This window comes from Arvicanthis niloticus, chromosome 7 (genome assembly GCF_011762505.2).
Source record: "Arvicanthis niloticus isolate mArvNil1 chromosome 7, mArvNil1.pat.X, whole genome shotgun sequence".
NCBI lineage: Eukaryota > Metazoa > Chordata > Mammalia > Rodentia > Muridae > Arvicanthis > Arvicanthis niloticus.
In genome coordinates this window covers 87,988,238-88,007,334 of record NC_047664.1, presented here as the reverse complement: position 1 = coordinate 88,007,334, position 19,097 = coordinate 87,988,238, and the positions used below count along the sequence as shown (strand labels likewise).

The following is a 19,097-nucleotide window of genomic DNA, read 5'->3' as shown; positions in this document are numbered from 1 at the left end:
ACAGAAGGGGACAGCAGGGGACAGCAGGGGACAGGAAGGGCAAGGCAGGGCGGTGCCTGTTAGCACACCCATTTAATCCCAGCAACTGGGAGGCAGATGAATCTCACTAAACTGAAGACCATCCTAATCAACATAGTGATTCTAAGCCAGCCAGGGCTACAAGTTACAGGGTTAGACCCTGTAATAATGTACATATCAACGAGAAATTTATTCTCATTATCTTTGAGATGTCACAAAAATCACCTTATAGTTAAGATGGCTCTCTCACCAATATAATGAAAAGACAAAACATTTCATTTCTAATAACAAAAGTGTCTGAGTCCAAAACAATAATCACATTATTATAACATAATTCAAAAATAGTGACAGTACAATTCTATTGACATTTCATAAAATTTCATAATCAGAAATTTAGTCATATGAAGACTAAAGCTGGATTGTGTCATCACTATATTGTGATAGCAGGCTATTTCATCATCACTATATTGTGAGATCAGACTATTCTGACATCACTATATTGTGATATCAAGATAAACAGATCCTAGAATAATAGACTGCACTCCAACATTCATCTAAGAAGGTAACTGTCCCAATTCAGAGTCTTCTGAGAAACAAAAGGACAACTTACTGTTAACTGCCACCCACTCATTCAGATCCTCTCCCTCAGGAAGCATGACAGCCATCCGCAGATTGCCACTGCCCAGTGTGGCTTCTGCATGTTTTAAGAGTTCATACTGGTGAGACCCCTCTGGTATGTTCTTCTTTGGTTTAAAAGTTTTAGAAGAGCGACTACCACTGTGAATAAAAAGAGGGGAAGCAAATACTTGATTACTTAAATACATACTATCAATAAAATCTACACTTTATTTTATTACTGAATAAGTCATCTTAAATATCTAAATAACAGGAATTACACTTTCAGCCCCCAAACCTAAACTATACAAACCTGGAAGTAATGTGGTTAGTATAATGACCATGTTATCTACACCTAAAACACATATGAACTTCCTCTATATTCTCTAATTGAACTCAGGAGGAGAAAAACAACTTTCAGCTGTAACTAATCCAGCTCTCCACAAAAAAACCAACCACTCTGGAACTGTAATCAATGAAAACAAACCAGACTGTAATCTATGAAACAAAAAAAGCACTTCCATAATAAATATTAGTAATTTTACCTTTTATTCAACCCTGTTTTTCATTTTAATACACGGAAGTGTATTCTCTTATAGGATGAAGGCACACTTTTATATAAATAAAATACAAAAATCTAAGAGCAAGGGGAAAAGAAGCTCAATGGTTTTCTACCCAATTATAGGAAGCATTTGCAATCAATCTTAATGCAGAAGGAATTCTGGGTAAACATGTAGTTAGTATTACTGACGTGCTCAAATTTCAGTATGTATACATATACATGTAATGCAGTGCATGTAACATATATGTAAGACAGTCAGTTCTCCATGAGTCCACATTTGTAGACTCAAACAGAAACTCAAAATACTTGGGGAAATAAATATATCTTTTCAAAATACACAGAGTTTTGCTGTCACTCTCTAAACAGAGTGTAATAGCACTTAGACTGTGTGAGTAAACGAGACATGACCTTAAGAGTCCTAAAAGGGTAAAAATGGTACATGCAACAATTCTAACATCCTATAAAACACACTAACACACAGACTTTATCTGTGCAATTTGTGTGTTGATCCAACTAAAAATGGGTTTAGAAACAGTTTTAAAAGCTTAGGAGCAGAGTGTAGCAGTACACAACTTAGCTCTCAGGAGGCACAAGCAGGCAGATGTCTGAGAGTTCAAGGTTAGGCTGGTCTACACACTGAGTTCCAGAAGAGTCAAGACTGCAGAGAGAAACCTCGTCTCAAAAGCAAACAAATAAAACACATTCAGCCACTTGGAGATATGAAGATGAAAACAGAGGCCTTAAGAGAACACACGGCGGTGAAACATTACAGGTTCCATGGCTCTTCAGTCTTCAACCCCTTCTCTGAAGTTTAAACTCCACATCCCTTCCCTCTTTCCCTGAGGTACGGCTGTGCTCTTGATCCGACCTGTACATTACCAATGATCCTGAAGTAAGCTGAAAGTCTACCACAGCCCAAATACCAACTCACGTGGTCGTAGTACTCTACTGACTCTCATTTAAATGTTGTCTCTTCTTGAGTATGTAATTAAAGTTAAATTGGTATTTCTCAACTCTGAGCACATCTTCCTCCTCCTTTGTCTTTACTCAAGAGCTAAGGGATCTCTTTTAAAACACTAATAAGTAGGTATCACTCCTCCTCTGAGAACCACTCGGTGACCTCCCAATACTCTCAGAATAATTCCAAGGTTAAAATGCTGGATAAGGTCAAGCTGTAGAACACACTGAAGCGTTCACACTTTTCTTCAGTTGAATATATAAAACACCCAATTCTCTAACTGGACAATGGTGGCACACACCTTTATCCCAGCACTTGGGAGGCAGAGGCAGGTAGGTCTCTGTGAGTTCAAGGCCAGGCTGGTCTACAGAGTGAGTTCCAGGACAGCCAGGGTTACAAATAGGGAAGCCCTGTCTTGAAAGACCAAATAAAAAAAAAAAAAGAAAGAAAGAAAGAAAAAAAAGAAACCTCTCCAAATCCAAGCAGCTCTAAAATTCAATGTTTATATCATTTCTTCCCTTTTGCCTCTCATCGTTGTTTTTCTCAGGGCTCCCAACAAAGCTGAGGCAAGTGTTGGACCACGGAGCCACATCCCTGGGCCTTTTCATCAAAATGTATTGTGAATAATATACTTCACCACTAGATTTTACAAAAGCTATTCTCCCTATTGTTTGTTTATATGGACGGACGGACGGATGGATGTGTATATGTATCTGTAAGTCTCTCTCTCTCTCTCTCTCTCTCTCTCTCTCTGTTTTTTTTTTTTTTTTTTTTTGGGGGGGGGGTGTTGTTTTTCGAGACAGGATTTCTCTTTGTAGCCCTGGCTCTCCTGGGACTCACTGGTAGTCCACGCTGGCCTTGAACTCAGAAACCTACCTGTCTATGCCTCCTAAGTACAAAGATTTAAGATGTGTGTCATTGCCCAGCTAATACTCTCTTCTCTGTTTCCAATGTTCATGTAATTCAAACTTCCAAAGTCCAGGCAGGTCCTGTGTGTTAAGAAAAGGGATTCCTTCTGAAGCTTCAACGGACAGACTACAAACAATTTCATCAGCTATCTGACTTAGGGTCTTTCCCATTTGCTTCTGCAAGCAATGTTGCAACAGCATTCAACGTGTATGTGAAACATTCTTCAGACAGCTGTGCCACAGAACACATGTAAATTTTGAATTTTATAGTGGTTGTTTTTTTCCCCCAAGAACAAGTTATACTCTTCAAAAATCTAACACCCTAGGAGAATAGCTAGGTCTTTGACTGAAATCCCTCTTTTTAGTTCCCAACACAGCAGCATCCCTACAGAGCATTTAGACCCTTAGCAAGTACTAATAAGGGGTAATATATTAATAGTTCACAGAACTCCCTGAGGCTATTACTTTCCAAATAAACATCCAGAATATTCAGGATTGCTTTTCCAGAAACAACTTGTAGAACAAAGCAGTGCAGTTTGTCTAAAAAATTTCATCTGAGAGATGTACACTTAAGCCTCGTGATTTGTTTTTTAAGTTTCAACTCCATTTTCTTTCTCTTAAGATCATAAAGAATGTATTCGATCTCAAAGGGACACCTATGTTGTTTCCATTTCTGCTATCATAACCTTTCATTTTAGCATCTGCTGCTCAACATTTAACAAAGCTGTATTTTCTAAATTGAACTGGAGAATCTTAAAGCTGAAGACGGGAGAGTTAAGGGGAGGATACTTACAGGGAAATCAAACCAGGAGCAACTGCAGGGAATAAGAAAATACCTGTATATTATGACACTGAAGCACGAGCCAGTTTATAGAAAATCAGAAGCCAATTAACCATCATCGATTTATATCAACAGTCTCATTTCTTCAAGGAGAAGTGATTTATTCTGACCACACTTTTAAATGAAAGTTAAAACCAGAACTCAGTAACAGCCTACTATCTTGACATTTCTTAGCATGACTGTCTTTGATGCCTTAGCTGGCCAGTAGCAGATAATATCTGCCTTACACGGTCTGCCTTACTCCTGAACCTCGAGGAAGTACTCTGCTAGTAGTTTTCTTTGCTCTGTTCTAAGCACAAAATGGGCATTTCTGTAAGTACCTCCTCCTGCAGCTCTAACACCAGAGATTTATTTAAAAAAAAAAAAAAAAAAAAAAAACTCCATAAGTAACTTGGTGAATAGTTCTGCTTAGCTTCGAAAGGCTGGGAACTCATAAACAGAATAGTAATGGTGAAGATTAAAATCTCACAAGCTTTGTGCTTAAAGTATTTTACATGTACTAATTCAGTCTTTACAACTCTCATACAGTGTTAATTTCATATTTTATAATGTAAATTTGAGTCTTAAAATGTTTATGTAATTTGCCCAAAATCATGAAAGCTAGGAAAAGAGCCCAGGTTGAAATTTCTAAAGCCCATTTTGGGGACCAAAGGAATAGTAGAGCAGAGCCTGTGTCTGACATTAGCAGAGCCTGTGTTCACTTTTTAGCACTAGAGTTTCTCTTACCCACTCCTCACACTTCTCAATGCTTATCTTCACCTTCTGCACAATTATTTCTAGAAATTTCCTTTTAATATTACACTTTAGTAGAGCCATTCAAGAAATAATACAAGGTTAATTTACAATAAAAAAGTATAGAAGGTACATATTTTAAGAGCAGGATCTTCACTTGGTGTGGAATACACACCTTCAGTCCCAGCACTCAGGAGGCAGAGGCAAGAGGATCTGTGGTACAAGACCTGATCTGCAGAGTGAGTTCCAAGACAGCCAGGGTTACAGAAAAACCCTATCTGGAAAAAAATGAAACAACAAACAAAACAATCTTCTCCCAATGTAAGTATGCCTCCTTTCCTCGCATATTTAACATAGAAGTAACTCAACATCACACTCTGCCAGGAAAGAAAAGAAAAAGCTGGGCCAAAAGTGATAATCCTTAATAGTGAGGTAAGACTGAAAAGTTTAATTTCTCCTTAAAATTTGCAAAGAAACTCATGCTTCTAGAAAAGCTCATAAGTATCTAAAACTGTCAAAACAGAATCTGCTCTAGGAAGGAAGCTCAAAGATAAAAGCCAACATCAAAAAGATCTTTGGGCTGAAAAGGTCATTCAGCAGTTTAGAATACTTACTGTTCTTGAAGAGGGCCCAAGTTCACGTCTGAGCACCTTCACTGCAACTAACAACCAGTTAACTCCAGTTCTATAACTCCAGTTCCATGGGGATTCAACATCTTTTCTAACCATGTCCTGCGTGGACATGTGCACATACACCACCTCAGGCGCACATAAAATAACTATCTTTTTGTACAAAAGATCATCTTGACTTAAAAAAGATAGCAAAGTGTACAAACATATCTACATATATTTTGCCTAAAGGTGTTGTTATTGATAATATTGCTGTTATTGTTACTGTTAGGAAATTAACATAGCTGGAAAACAAGAAAGAACACTTTCAGCAGACCAGAAATTGAGGATTTCTGATGAGAATAAAAAATTGATGAGCTCAGGGCCAGAAAGACAAATCAAATGGTAAGGTGTCTGCTATGCAAATTTGAGGACCTGTGTTCAATCTCTAGTTTCCATATTTAAAAAAAAAAAGGTAGAGGTAAAAAATTCTAGGCTTAAGTGTCAAGAGAATCCCCAGAGTTCATATCAATGAGTTCCAAATTCAGTAAGAACTTGCCTCAAAAAATATGTGATTACTATTCTCAAAGTCTAGTTTCTACATGCATATATATGCACCTACCAACGGGCATGCGTGCACACACACAGGATCTACTGTAACAGAGTCTTGAGTCTTACAGCGGTCACAATGAAGAATGATTCCTACTGTGTCCCAAATTAAAAATGTGAATTATAGGAGAGAAGAACTGTGGGACTTTTCAGTAGATTCTATAGGAAACAAACACTCTATGCAATTGAACTCCCCTGCTGGCCTTTAACTGAGAAGCAAGCAAGCATCAACAGGAACAGAGCACCAGGCTACAACTCAGAGCAGAGTTTGGGAGATTACCCACCTGCCCATCAGGTAACGGTACTCTAGCAATGATGCATTGGAATATCTATTGGTATATAAACACACACACACAGAGGTGTCTATCTGTTCAGTCTCCTACTACCACAGGAAAGCTCCTATAAAAGACTGTATTCACTAAAAAGAAAACAAACCATCAAAATTATCAAAGATAAAGAAACAACACCTGTGTTGGTTTGAATAGGTTTGGCTGTCAAAGACTGTTGTGTTTGAATGCTTGGCCATAGGGATTAGCACTATTAGGAGGTGTGGCCTTGTTAGAAGAAGTGTGTCACTGTGTTGGTGAGCTTTGAGGACTCCAATGCTCAGGCTCTACCCAGTGCAAAAGACAATCTTCTACTGACTGCCTTAGAATCATAATCTAGAACTCTTGGCTCCTCCAGCACCATGTCTGCCTGCATCCTGCCATGCTTCCTGCCATGATGATAATGGACTAAACCTCTGAACTGTAAGCCAGCCCCAATGAAATATTTGCCTTCACACGAGTGGCACTGGTTATGGTATCACTTCACAGCAATAAAACTCTAGCTAAGACAACCCCTAAATCACCAAATACTCCAAAAAAAAACCAATACCATGAAAGAATTAAACTCAACAATGTAGTAACTAAAGAAACTGAGCATCATGACTGAGGAAGACACCATGAGTCAACCTCTCATTTCTACACCAGGTACACCCCCAATATGTATATGTGCATTAAATATACCCATATTATATTACAATTATCATATATAATTATAAGAAATAACAAGGATATTATCACCTTCATGAAAAGGGCAATTATTTTTTTAAAAAAGAGTGATCTAAATTGAATACAAACATGTCTAGCTTTGTAACAAATTATCAAACTGTTTTCTAACTTGGTTATGTTAGAAGTACAACAGGATTAAATGGTCCTTTAACATGCAGTCAAATCAATAAATATTGTCAGTAGTCAGAGGTGAGGGAGGGAGAAATAAACTTTTTAATAAGATTGATAATGTTTATGATTGACCATCCTTGAGAAAATACCAATATGCCAAATTATGTCTGAAAGAAATGATTTATGAATTATGGGATCATATCAAAATAAAGCTGCTTTTAAAGGCACAAAGCACTGGGCAGTGGTGGCGCACGCCATTAATCCCAGCACTTGGGAGGCAGAGGCAGGTGGATTTCTGAGTTTGAGGCCAGCCTGGTCTACAGAGTGAGTTCTAGGACAGCCAGGGCTACACAGAGAAACCCTGTCTCGAAAAACCAAAATAAATAAATAGATAGATAGATAGATAGATAAATAGATAGATGATAGATAGATAGACAGATAGACAGACAGACAGACGGACGGACAGACAGATAAAATAAAGGCATGAGGCTGACACACTCTTTGACAATGAGGAAACTAAATTCTATGAAGGAAGAATGGTCTTTTCAGGAAATCGTATTAAAACAAGAGAATCTATATGTAAAAACATAACTCTAAACAAATTTAACACCTTATCAAAAAGTAATTTGAGTTGGGTCATATATTTAATGTCCAACACAACTCTATAAGACTTCTAGGAAAAAATAGGAGAAAACATATCTGCAATCGTGAATCTACTGAGTGGTGAGGTTCTGCATGCCAAACTATATGCAAAACTATCACAAAAGAAAACTAACAGGTTTAATTATGAAAATTGTTCTGTGTAAGACAGTATTAAGAAAACAGAAGCTACAGGCTAGCAGACTCTTACCAGCTACATACAGTGTAGTAGGAGATGAGAGACCAAGATGTACAAGAGGTTCTTAAAATCAACAAGATATGCTAGGTGCACGTACCCTTGTAATCCCAGCACCAGAAAGAAGCAGGAGGGTCTCTGAGTTTGAAGCTAGCCTGATCTATACAGAGATACATGTTACATACATACATACATACATACATAAATAAATATATGTTACAAATGATAAATTTTGTAAATACTGTACAAACTGAAAAGAACTCACACACAAGACAAGAAGTATTTGGTATTGCACATTAAATGACTCCACTTACTTGTCCAAATAGGTAAATTCATAGAATAGATTATAGTGCCACAGGTTAGAAAGCTGGGAAAAGTAGAGAAGTACTCCTATGGCTTGTAATCCTAGAACTGGGAGGAGAGGAGAAGGTCATCCTCTTGTTTTGTAACAAGTTTAAAGTGAGTCTGGGATCCATGAGACTGCCTCAGAAAGATAGAGGCTGGGCATGGTGACACACACCTTTAATCCCAGCACTCAGAAGGCTGAGGGAGGTAGATCTCTGTGAGTTCAAAGCCAGCCTGATCTACATAGTGAGCTCCATGGGAGCCAAGGCTACATAAAGAAACCCTGTCCCAAGAATAATAAAGTAAAAGTTAAGCAAGAAAGGGGAGAACAGAGGGACGGGAGAAGGGAAAAAGGGAGGAGAGGAAGAAACAGTAGTAGAACTGCACAAAACTACAGTATTGGATTGACTCTAACACAGTTTAAATTCCAAGGAAGGGACAGGAGAAATGGTTCAGTGGTTAAGGTACTGGCTGTTCTTCCAGAAAGACCTAGGTTTGATTCTCAACATCTATATGGTGGCTCACATTCATTGGTAATTCCAGTTCCTAGGGATTGGCTGCCCTCTTCTGGCCAACTCTGGCACCAGGTACTGATTGTGTTGAGGAAGTAGCAGCCAGCCAGAATAATAGGAAGAGCACGACAAAGACAGGCAGCCTCCGACAAATAAAATGGCAGTGTAATGCAAAGCAGGAGAGACATGGTGGAAAGGCATGCTGACCTGGTAAGAAGCACGGTAAACAAGGACCATCTCTAAAGATGTTCTCAAGCCCACTTCAGTCTCTTAAGTAAAAAGAACTATAAGAAACAGGTAGACACCAAATTCTAGCCCCTTCCTTTTCCTATTAAATAAAAATGGATGCTAGCCAGGAATGGTGGCTAATGCCTTTAATTCTAGTACCCAAGAGGCAGAGGCAGGCAGAGATCTCTTTGAGTTTGAAGCTATCCAGGTCTATGTGATGAGTTCAAGGACAGCTAGAGCTACATAGTGAGATCCTGTCTCAAAAAAAAAAAAAAAAAAAAAATTAACAAAAAAGATTCTAGCAACACTAGAAACTAGCAAGCCAAGTCCCTGATACCCAGTACAAACAGCCCTAGTCTGAGCAAAAGCACATGTCATAGCGCTTGCTACTTTGAATATCTGAACACACTAAAGATATTGTATAAATATGTACACTGGCTACAACCACTTCAAACATATATTCAAATAAGTTTACATAAAGCATGTATAAAATTAAGGAACTTTAACCACTATTAGTGGGTTTAAAGCTAATGAGTTAAAAACAACTATTAAGAAATATATCCATGCTACAATTTTAATATTCTTAAGGGAAGAATATCTTAATTACTTCTAAATCCCCCCTTTCCTCCCTCAATCAGCTACCAATACTTTGCTTTACATACTAGAAGAGTCCAATAAATGTTTCATGCATTGTGTAATAATATGATAATTTGTAAGACAACCAATCAGAATTTTGAATATGGAAACAGTTCAGGTGTGAGGCTTAGACATTTCACAGCAAGCAGAATGGCCGTGTTTGTAAGGACTCTGATTCATGTCTGTAGACACTCAATCATCCAAGTCTCCCACTGACCCAGTAGAGTAAGTATTGCTCCCTGTCGTTCACACAAGTCTCAAGGAAACAAAGACTAAGAATATAGGTGGCATGTACTCTTACTGCTACACATGTCTCGCTGTTTCTAAGCCCTGTCACTGGACACTGCTAGAACACAGATAACCATGCACATGCATGGCCATTTTAAACATCTGTGTCTATCTGTCTGTATTAAGTGAGTTTGTACCACTCAAGCCTGTACACAGGCTTCATTCTAGCTTCCCCCATTTTTCACTTTGTCAATACAAAACTTGGTTCCCAAATTGTACTCAATTATTTATTTGCTACAGAGTAGGGTTTTTGACCCATCTTGGTTACCTTCCTTGTGACCTGGGCTCCAACAGCAACAAGCAAAAACATGACCTTCATGTTCTTTAGAGAATTTCTTTGCCACAGCATTAGATTTAACTCCTGAAATAGTTGTTTAAAAGCTTCCTGCGGCAATATTCTTTACTCACACGACTAATTCCACTATCCCTTCTTCACCAACAACTCTGTGTTATTTGCTGTGTTATTCCAGACTCTTAGATAGCACTTTTGAGCCAGTGAAGAGCAAACTACACATTTTGAACATTATTCTGAGGTCTGCTGCTTGTGTCTCTGACTTACTGCTCAGGATTCCTAAAGGGGATTTATTAGCCAAAACTGGGGGTGGTTTTTTGTTCTTCTCTGTGCTTTCAACACTGGATCTTGCTGGGTGGTGGCGGTGCACACCGCTAATCCCAGTACTCTGTAGCCCTGTGAGTTCCAGGCCAGCCTGGTCTACAGAGCAAGTTCTAGGACAGCCAGGACTACACAAAGAAACCCTGTCTCAATGTCTCCATATACACCAAAAAAAAAAAAAAAACAAACAAACAAGCCCACTATATCTTCTCTGTTGTCCAGGCTGGTCACCGATTCCTGGGCTCAGGCCATTCTCTTTCCTCAGCCTCCTGAGAAGCTCTGATTAGAGGTACATAACTGGCTGATATTTCCTTACCTAAAGTAAAATACCAATATAGCAGAAAATGGGTCTTTCAACACTTTTACCCCTACCATTTCTACTTACTTATTCTTTTTTACACTGCTATGGCTTTACTTTGCTAATCTATTTCCACAACGACCATAAAGAACATATACATAAAAACAGTCCAATATAGTTTCAAATTAAGGAGAAGAACTTGGGCAGACAGTTCAAACAAGTAGCAATAGCAGACTGTTTAACCTTCCACTAGAAACAGCAGTAAAAGGAGGGGGAAAGACAGCTTGTTAAGTAAGAGCATTTACTCTCTTCCAAAAAGCTCAAGGTTGATTGCCAGCAACTACCAGGCAGCTCACAACCATCAGTAACTCCAGTGCCAAGGGATCTGATGCCCTTTTCTGACTTCTATGAACACTGCCTTGTACAAGGTGCACATACATACTTATAACCAAAACACCAACCCACAAACACTTGCTTGTGTGTGTGGTGTGTGTGTGTGTGTTACTCTGAGATGTAGGTAAGGAACATCTGTAAAATCTTTGAATAGTCTTTTTTTTTTTTTTTTTTAAAGATTTATTTAGTTTATTTATGTGAGTACACTGTTGCTGTTTTCAGACACACCAGAAGAGGGCATCTGATTCCATTACAGATGGTTGTGAGCCACCATGTGGTTGCTGGGAATTGAACTCAGGACCTCTGGAAGAGCAGTCAGTGCTCTTAACCGCTGAGCCATCTCTCCAGCCCTTGAATAGTCTTTTTAAAGATAGAAAACTTTTAAAATTAAAAAAAAAAATGTTTTTGGTTTTGGTTTTGGTTTTTAAGACAAGGTTTCTCTGTGTAGCCCTGGCTGTCCTAGAACTTACTCTGTAAACCAGGCTAGCCTCAAACTCAGTAATTCACCTTCCTCTGTCTCCCAAGTGCTAAGATTAAAGGCTTGCATCATCATGCCTGGCCAAAATAAAATGTTAAACAATTCAGCAAAAGAAAGATTTTACAACCGCAATTTGTAATTATTGTTATAAGGTTTAATTGTTATAACAATTACTAGAGTTCTAATTAATTTTTCTATGATTATTTGACAGCTTATTATCATGTTGGAGATATTATAAAAAGTCTTCCAATCATTAGTGTTGTAGTTTGAACATGGGCAGTACTCCCTGAAAGTTAATCTGCTAAAGGGGTTGTTTTGGAGGCGATGTTCTTGCATAGTGCTGGGACCCTTGGCAGACACAGCCTCATAATGGGTCTCTGTCAACTCTTCTCATCAGGCTCACATGCACTCCCTCTGAGCAGCTGAGCCATTTCACTGGTCCAAAAGTCTATATGCACCATCACAAAGAAACTGACACGCCTACATATGGAAAGGATCCATCTGTTTATCGGTGGTAAATTATCAATTTGTATAATGTAGCAGAAAATACTTGCAAATTTATACCCAAAAATACAAACTATAGTTATCTGTGACACTCAAATTGTAAATTATAGCCTCTGACTTTTTGAGGCAAGGTCTCACTATGTGTCACAGGCTGGCCTCAGACTGGCAGTCCTCCCGCTTCCTGGAGATTACTGACACACACCAGCATGACTACCAGGAACTATTTTCTTTCTTTCCTTGTTTTGTAATAGCTCCAGTAAACTAATTTAATACTAATGTAAGGATGAGTTATAATATTAAGTTTTAAAGTTTCTCCTTTGTCTTCCTGTTGTGTTAGTGGCAAAGCCTAAGAAAAGGACTCTACCAGTACAAACACAGTATCTGCTAACAGAGACTATTCTGGAAACAGCTCTGACTGGAAAACCACCTTTTAAAATTACATGTTACAAGGACTAAGGATTTAGGTCACTGACAGAACACCTTCCTGGCCAGCAGGAGCCCTAGCCAGCAGGAGGGGTGGGGAGGGTAAATATAAAACATAAACATGATGTTGCACCAATTACAGACAAGACAGCATGGGATCATATCCCTAGACCTAGACTTCCAGGGCTCAAATCAGCTATACCATTTACTGACTGCATGAGGGTTTTGTGCCAGTTTCCCTATCTAAAAAGCTGGAGTCCTGCTAGTCATTTAACTAAGTTCTTTAAAGTACTGAGTGCCCAGGATAGAGAGATAGCTCAGCAGCTAAGTGCACTTCCAGGTCTCCCTAAGAAGCCAGGTTCAGTTCACAGCACCCATCTGTAACTCCAGTTTCAGGGGATCCAACGCCCTCTTCAGACCTCTACAGGCACTGCATGTGCATGGTTCCCAAAAAATGTGAGCAAAACATTTACATGCATAAAATAAAAATAAGTAAACTTTTAAAGTACCTAGTGCCTAGGTAAACATTCACCAAGTTACTATTTTGCTATTAATTAACATAATATAAAGTAAAACAATAATGCACTAAAATCAGCTAACTCATTTATTTAAAAATGAAAAATAGGGATGGTGTGGGTTAGACACAGAAAAAGAGGACAAGAAGAGAGAAAAGCACATGAATATGAACTCATATAAAATGCTGGATCTCAGCTGGTTGGAGGTGGCACACACCTTTAATCCCAGTGCTTGGGAAGCAGAGGCAGATGTATCTTTGAAGTCCAGGCCAGCCTGGTCTGCACAGCAAGTTTCAGAATAGCCAGGGCTACATAAAAAAAAACCCTGTCTTGAAAAACAAGAAATCAAAAAACAAAGAAAAACAAATAAAAGGCTGGGTCTCTTTTCTTACATTGTTATTGTCACAATAAAAAGATGGAAGGTATCCAGCCCAGTAACTAATATGTAGTTCCTTCCTTTCTCCCTTCCGTTCCCAAAGCACTTTCTCGTTTCTCCTGTATAGAAACAGAATGATTTATACTCATTCACATCCCTAAACCATCTTTTGATACATAATTAACTACATTGTTTTAACTTTATCAAAAAGCCTTATATTAGGAAAGAATACTTTCATTTTTTCATTATTTCTCAAAAGAATCTTAAAATGCTAGAAACAAAGAGAACACAACATACTTTTTGATGACTAATTACTAGGAATCACTTTTATTCTAATTTCTTTGCATTTTACATAAATTATAAAAGTAAAAAAAAAAAATAAAAAACCAACAACAACAACAAAAACCTACATAAAGAGAGACCTGTTTTCCAAAGACTGGACCAGCAATCCTCGACTGATAATTGTGATTTTGTCCCTCGAGTAGAACAGTGAACTTTGAAGAGCCCATTGGCTGAGAAGTAAAATGTGCTGTTTCCCCTTTCTTTGAGAACTCTCACCTTTCACTAAATATCACCCTTTTTTTTTTTCATAAACCCCCTTGAAACCTACGTAGAACAAACTGCTTCCTAGGCTTCAGGCCCTCCTGAGTCCAATATGGCCATTGGAGATGACTGATACGTAATCGACTGTCTCTGGAGTACCCATGCTCTCCACATAGGCATTTAAGGAATCGGGTCTACAAAGTTAATTTAGGTTTTATCCAGTTTCTATATTCAGCATCTGGAAGTTCAACTTAATCTGCAGACACGTAGAGGCCAATGTACATACAGCACAACCACAGTTTAGCCCAGTCTTTTCGCATAATACAAGGAAAATTTACCCTGAGCATCTGTACAAAAGTTATACAAAGTATCACTCTGGAGGACTGCCTTTACCTGCCTCCAGTCCCTAGCCAAAGCTCTTCCCCTGCCTTACTTTGTTCCACAGCACATCTGTTCTTCCACACTAATCTACTGACATGTAATCCTTGTGGTCACTGAGTGAAACATAAACTCCACTAGACAGGAAGCTTGTCTGTTTTATCGTAAAGATACTCAGTGTCTGTGCTAGTGCTGGAGCCCAATAAGGCTGTGGGTCTCAGACATGACTCACCGCGTTCTACCATATCTCTCACTAGCCTATTTCCTCTACTTTATCTTACAGCAACCTTCCCAAAAACGTTTCAAGAACCAAAGGATAGCTGTACTTAACTCTTTTAATTTTTCTCTCTTTCTCTCCTTCCCCTGTATAATAAACTATCAAATAAAAATTGCCAGATTAAATTTCTGTTTCACGGGCAGTGGTGGCACGTGCCTTTAATCCCAGCACTTGGGAGGCAGAGAGGCAGGTAGATTTCTGAGTTTGAGGCCAGCCTGGTCTACAGAGTTAGTTCCAGACAGAGCTATATACAGAGAAACCCTGTCTGGGGGTTTGGGGGGAGGATTTTTGTTTTTTGTTTTTTTTTTTAGACAGGGTCTCACTATTTGCCCTGAATAGCCTGGAACTCTCTAAGTAGACCAGGATGGCCTTGAACTCACAGAGATCCACCTAAATCTGCCTTTTAAATGCTGGGATTAAAGTTGTGTGACACCATGTCTGGCTCCCTCCAGATTAACATTTTTGGACTGTTAAACTGATAGGCAAAACCTGTTGAGAGTATGTTAAGGGCAATCCTTACCTGAGAAAGCTTTCTGTTTGTGAACTTGCTAGAAAAATTGTTCCCCAAATAGTACAAACTCTTTAGATGATCACATTAGTTATAGCAATATTATCTTATGTAACTAATATTCATCAGGTAAAAAATGAACTAATCTACCACATGTCTGCACCTAATACTGAGCCACATAAAAACAGGACTCTATTATATCTGTATTAAGGAAGCAGCACTAGCCCCTTTCCAACCACCAAGTTTCAGCCAAATACAGCCATCCTACGCTTGAATCATGTTAGCTTACGAGTTCCCAAAGACACAAGCCTGTCAGCAGCCACCGTCCACGTTGCTGTTTCACAGCGTTCACATTCTTGAGAACAGAATATAAGCAACATCCAGTTCCACTCAGCACGGGAGCTGCTGGGTATGTTGATGAAGGTAAACTACGAGACGGACAACTCACTGTATAAGCCACCAGGCTTCTCGCCTCTACTTCTGACAAACTCAGGATGAGCTCTAGAGTAAGTTTACATTGAGTTCAAGTGTGTCAGGCAGGTTGACACAAGCCATACCCCGTGCCTAGAAGAAAATGTGTCCAGGGTGAGCCTTTCATCATGTTCTGCTTTGCCCCGACACCCTAAAAAGAAACGGTACCCTAGATATGAGCATATGAAAATAGGGTGCTTCCAGTATAATGACTGATACTATGGGGGCAGGGAAAGAGCATCTGAACAGAAAGGAATGGCTAAATTCTGTTTGCTCCACAACGATAAAGGAGCATTTATGAGGTGGATTACAACTCTCAAGGGTTTGTTTTTATTCTGGTTTTAAATTAGCTTTCTAAGCACCTGGGTGACTCTGAGAAAGCTTTCAAAAGAGTTATTCAGTGTAACCTCAAGGACCTTAAGCTCCAAACCCGTCTTATTTTTGTGCTCTGATCCCATCTTCACCTCAAACTGGTCTGAAATACATGGTGAGTAAAATAATGCCCAGCACTAAATGTAACACTGAAGGTGGTGTTAACAAAGGACTGGAGAACTACAACCCAGTGGACCTAAATGGACCCTGGACACATTATCCACATCCTATCCGGAAGACGAATGAAAACATATAGTAACATCTACAAATACAAAAAAAAAAAAAAAACAAAACAAAAAACAAAACAAAACAAAACCACTGCAAGCAGCGGGGTGCTTAAGCCCCCAGGCCCTCAAGCAGCCTTGCTTTGAAATCATCTCTATGGAACTCAGCTCTCAATTTCTCCACCCTAAGACCCAACAAAGATTAACAAAGATTAAAAGAGGTCTAAGGTAGCCAGAGAGGAACAATCCATCTTCTAGGCTTGGGACTCAGAAAACAGCAATGGGCAGCTGGCACTGAGCGGGGAGACCTGGCAAGTGTTGGATGACAGGAGAGTGGGAGGTAGGCGTGGAAATACACACATGCACACACGAGTGGGAGGTGAGCTTACAAACACACACACACACCTGTATCGAGAGAAAGAGACAAAAAAACAGAAAACAAAAACAGAGACATAGACGACACCGGGGTCCATGGCCCAGGTAGCACACAGAGGGCTGAGAAGCACAGCCAGGAGGACTGAGAGGCAGCCGCCTCCCGACAGCATCAAGAGGATATGGAGGCAGGGCACCCCGACGGAACAGGAGGACGGGGAGGCAGGGCCCCGAGAGCACCAGGAGGACGGGGAGGCAGGGCCCCGAGAGCACCAGGAGGACGGGGAGGCAGGGCCCCGAGAGCTCCAGGAGGACGGGGAGGAGGGGAAGGGCAGCTCCAGGAGGACGGGGAGGCAGGGCCCCGAGAGAACCAGGAGGACGGAGAGGAGGGGAAGGGCAGCTCCAGGAGGATGGGGAGGCAGGGCCCCGAGAGCACCAGGAGGACAGGGAGACAGGGCCCTGAGAGCACCAGGAGGACAGGGAGGCAGGGCACCCCGACGGAACAGGAGGACGGGGAGGCAGGGCCCCGAGAGAACCAGGAGGACGGGGAGGAGGGGAAGGGCAGCTCCAGGAGGACGGGGAGGCAGGGCCCCGACAGCACCAGGAGGACGGGGAGGAGGGGAAGGGCAGCTCCAGGAGGACGGAGAGGCAGGGTCAGGCAGCACTCGGAGGTCCGGGCCTCGGGAGCCCGGGGCCCAGGGGGCGGCGGAACAAAGCCGGGGCGAGCAGGCTACTTACAACAAGAAGCTCATGTCGGCCGCGGCGTGGACTGCGGGCTCGGCAGAGCGAAGCCTGGGACGGCGGGCTTGAATCAGAAGAAAGGGGAGGGAGTGAGGGAGAAAGGGAGGGAGGGAGGACGCGCGCCAGCGGCGGGGCGCCCGCGACTTCTTTGGCTTCGCTACTCCCAGCGGCCGGCGGAGGGGCGGAAGTGGAAGACCTGGACTCGGCTGGCTCGGCGGAGTGGAGGCCGAGCGGCCGAGGAAGCGCCGCCCGCCGCGTCCTCCTCTCCAGCCCCGCGCCCCCGCAGCTAAGTCTCGCGAGAGCGAGCTCCGCCGCCCCGCCCACCTCGGGTTCACCTTCGCGTCACCTCGGCCTCCCACGCTGACCGGCGGCAAGTTTGCCGGAACACGTGGTCGGGGGCCGGAGCTGCTCCGGGTGTTCGGATCCCAGCGGGGAAGTGGACTTCCGTTCCAGGACGCCTGGATCTTGTAGAGCGGGAGGGAGTCGCCGTCAAAGAGGACAGCGGAAGGCCTTGGACTTGCTTTCTGTGCTCTGATTTAGGCAAGCACCCCACTGACTACATCCCCAGTCCCTCTGCCCGCATCTTTAAAAAAAAAAAAAAAAAAAAAAAGAGTTTTTCTGCTTGTAGTGACTTGGGGATGGGGTTTTGAGAAAGGGAATTCGGTGTTTTAGAAGCTTTTCATCTGAAGGGCGTATCTTAAAACCCTGAGTTTAGAGGAGGTAAGATCTTTATTTGAACAAGCAAGCTGTCAGCGCCAGCAGCTAGGGAAGCTGAGAGCCAAGGAGAGCTGAGGCCCGGAGCGGCAGGGAAGCTGACCCGTGGCCGTATGGAGTAACCAGTTGTGGAGTCCCTCTAAGAACGGATGCACAGAACGCTAGGAATTACTCAGCCTGGCACTCGGGGCCACTTTTAATTCTCACATGCTTAAAAGGCTGAGGGCAAAGCTTTATATTTAAGAATGTTTGGTGGCTCCTGAGATGGCTCAGCCAGTAAAGGAACTTGCCACCAAGCCTGATAGCCTGGAACCCACACAGTTAAGAGAACCAGTTCCTACAAGTTGTCCTCTGATTTCCACATTAAATAAATAAAGATAAATAAATAAGTAGTGCGTGGTGGTGATTGCCTGAATCGCTACACCTCAGAGATTGAGGCAGAGGATCACAAGTTTGAAGTTAGCCAAGACAGCACAGGAAGATAAGGGGGGGGGGGGGGTTGACTTTCTACCATATAGGTAGGATAGGACTCACACCTGATGGCGAATCTAGGAATTTAAATGGAATGGGACAATGTGCAGCTGTTAACCCAACTTGATCATATCATTCGGAAGATTCTTGAAGGTGATGCAAATATTAAATTTATCCTATTTCACTGATACACCAGTAGTCAGCCTCGTTGGCCAAATGGTTTTAAAAACCTAAATTCAAAAAACCCGAACCTTGTGTTACTCAGGAACAGCAAATAATAATTTGAAAAGACAGCCTCAAAAGATAACAGAGGCCAGGGGCGGCGGCATATGCCTTTAAACCCAGAACTGGGAAGGCAAAGGTAGGCAGATCTGTGTGAGTCCAAAGCCAGCCTGGCTTACATATGGAATTCCAAGCCAACCAGAGATACATAGTGAGATGCTGTCTCAATAAGACAGCAAAAGAATTTACTGAATTTACTCTAATAAAAACAATAAGTTGGCAATGTAAACGCCTTGTATTCAAATCTTGATGTGGTACTACTATACGGTATATAATCCCATAAAGA

The 19,097-nt window shown here is 41.2% G+C and overlaps 1 protein-coding gene across 2 annotated transcripts in view; it reads right to left on the bottom strand.

The window, feature by feature from the left end:
• The window catches only part of Mob1b (MOB kinase activator 1B), a 33,186-nt gene extending 15,547 nt beyond the window's left edge, over window positions 1-17,639 (bottom strand). Inside the window, exons 1-2 of one of the 2 annotated variants that reach the window (XM_034508579.2) lie at window positions 17,342-17,639; window positions 629-795 (exon numbers count right to left, since the gene is read on the bottom strand). In XM_034508579.2, the coding sequence (XP_034364470.1) occupies window positions 629-795; window positions 17,342-17,355 (181 nt within the window). In that variant the 5' untranslated portion in view covers window positions 17,356-17,639. Of the gene's footprint in view, window positions 1-628; window positions 796-3,029; window positions 3,143-17,341 lie in introns of those variants that run through there. The other variant, XM_076938758.1, reaches the window with a different exon arrangement.
• Window positions 17,640-19,097: the final 1,458 nt, after the last annotated feature.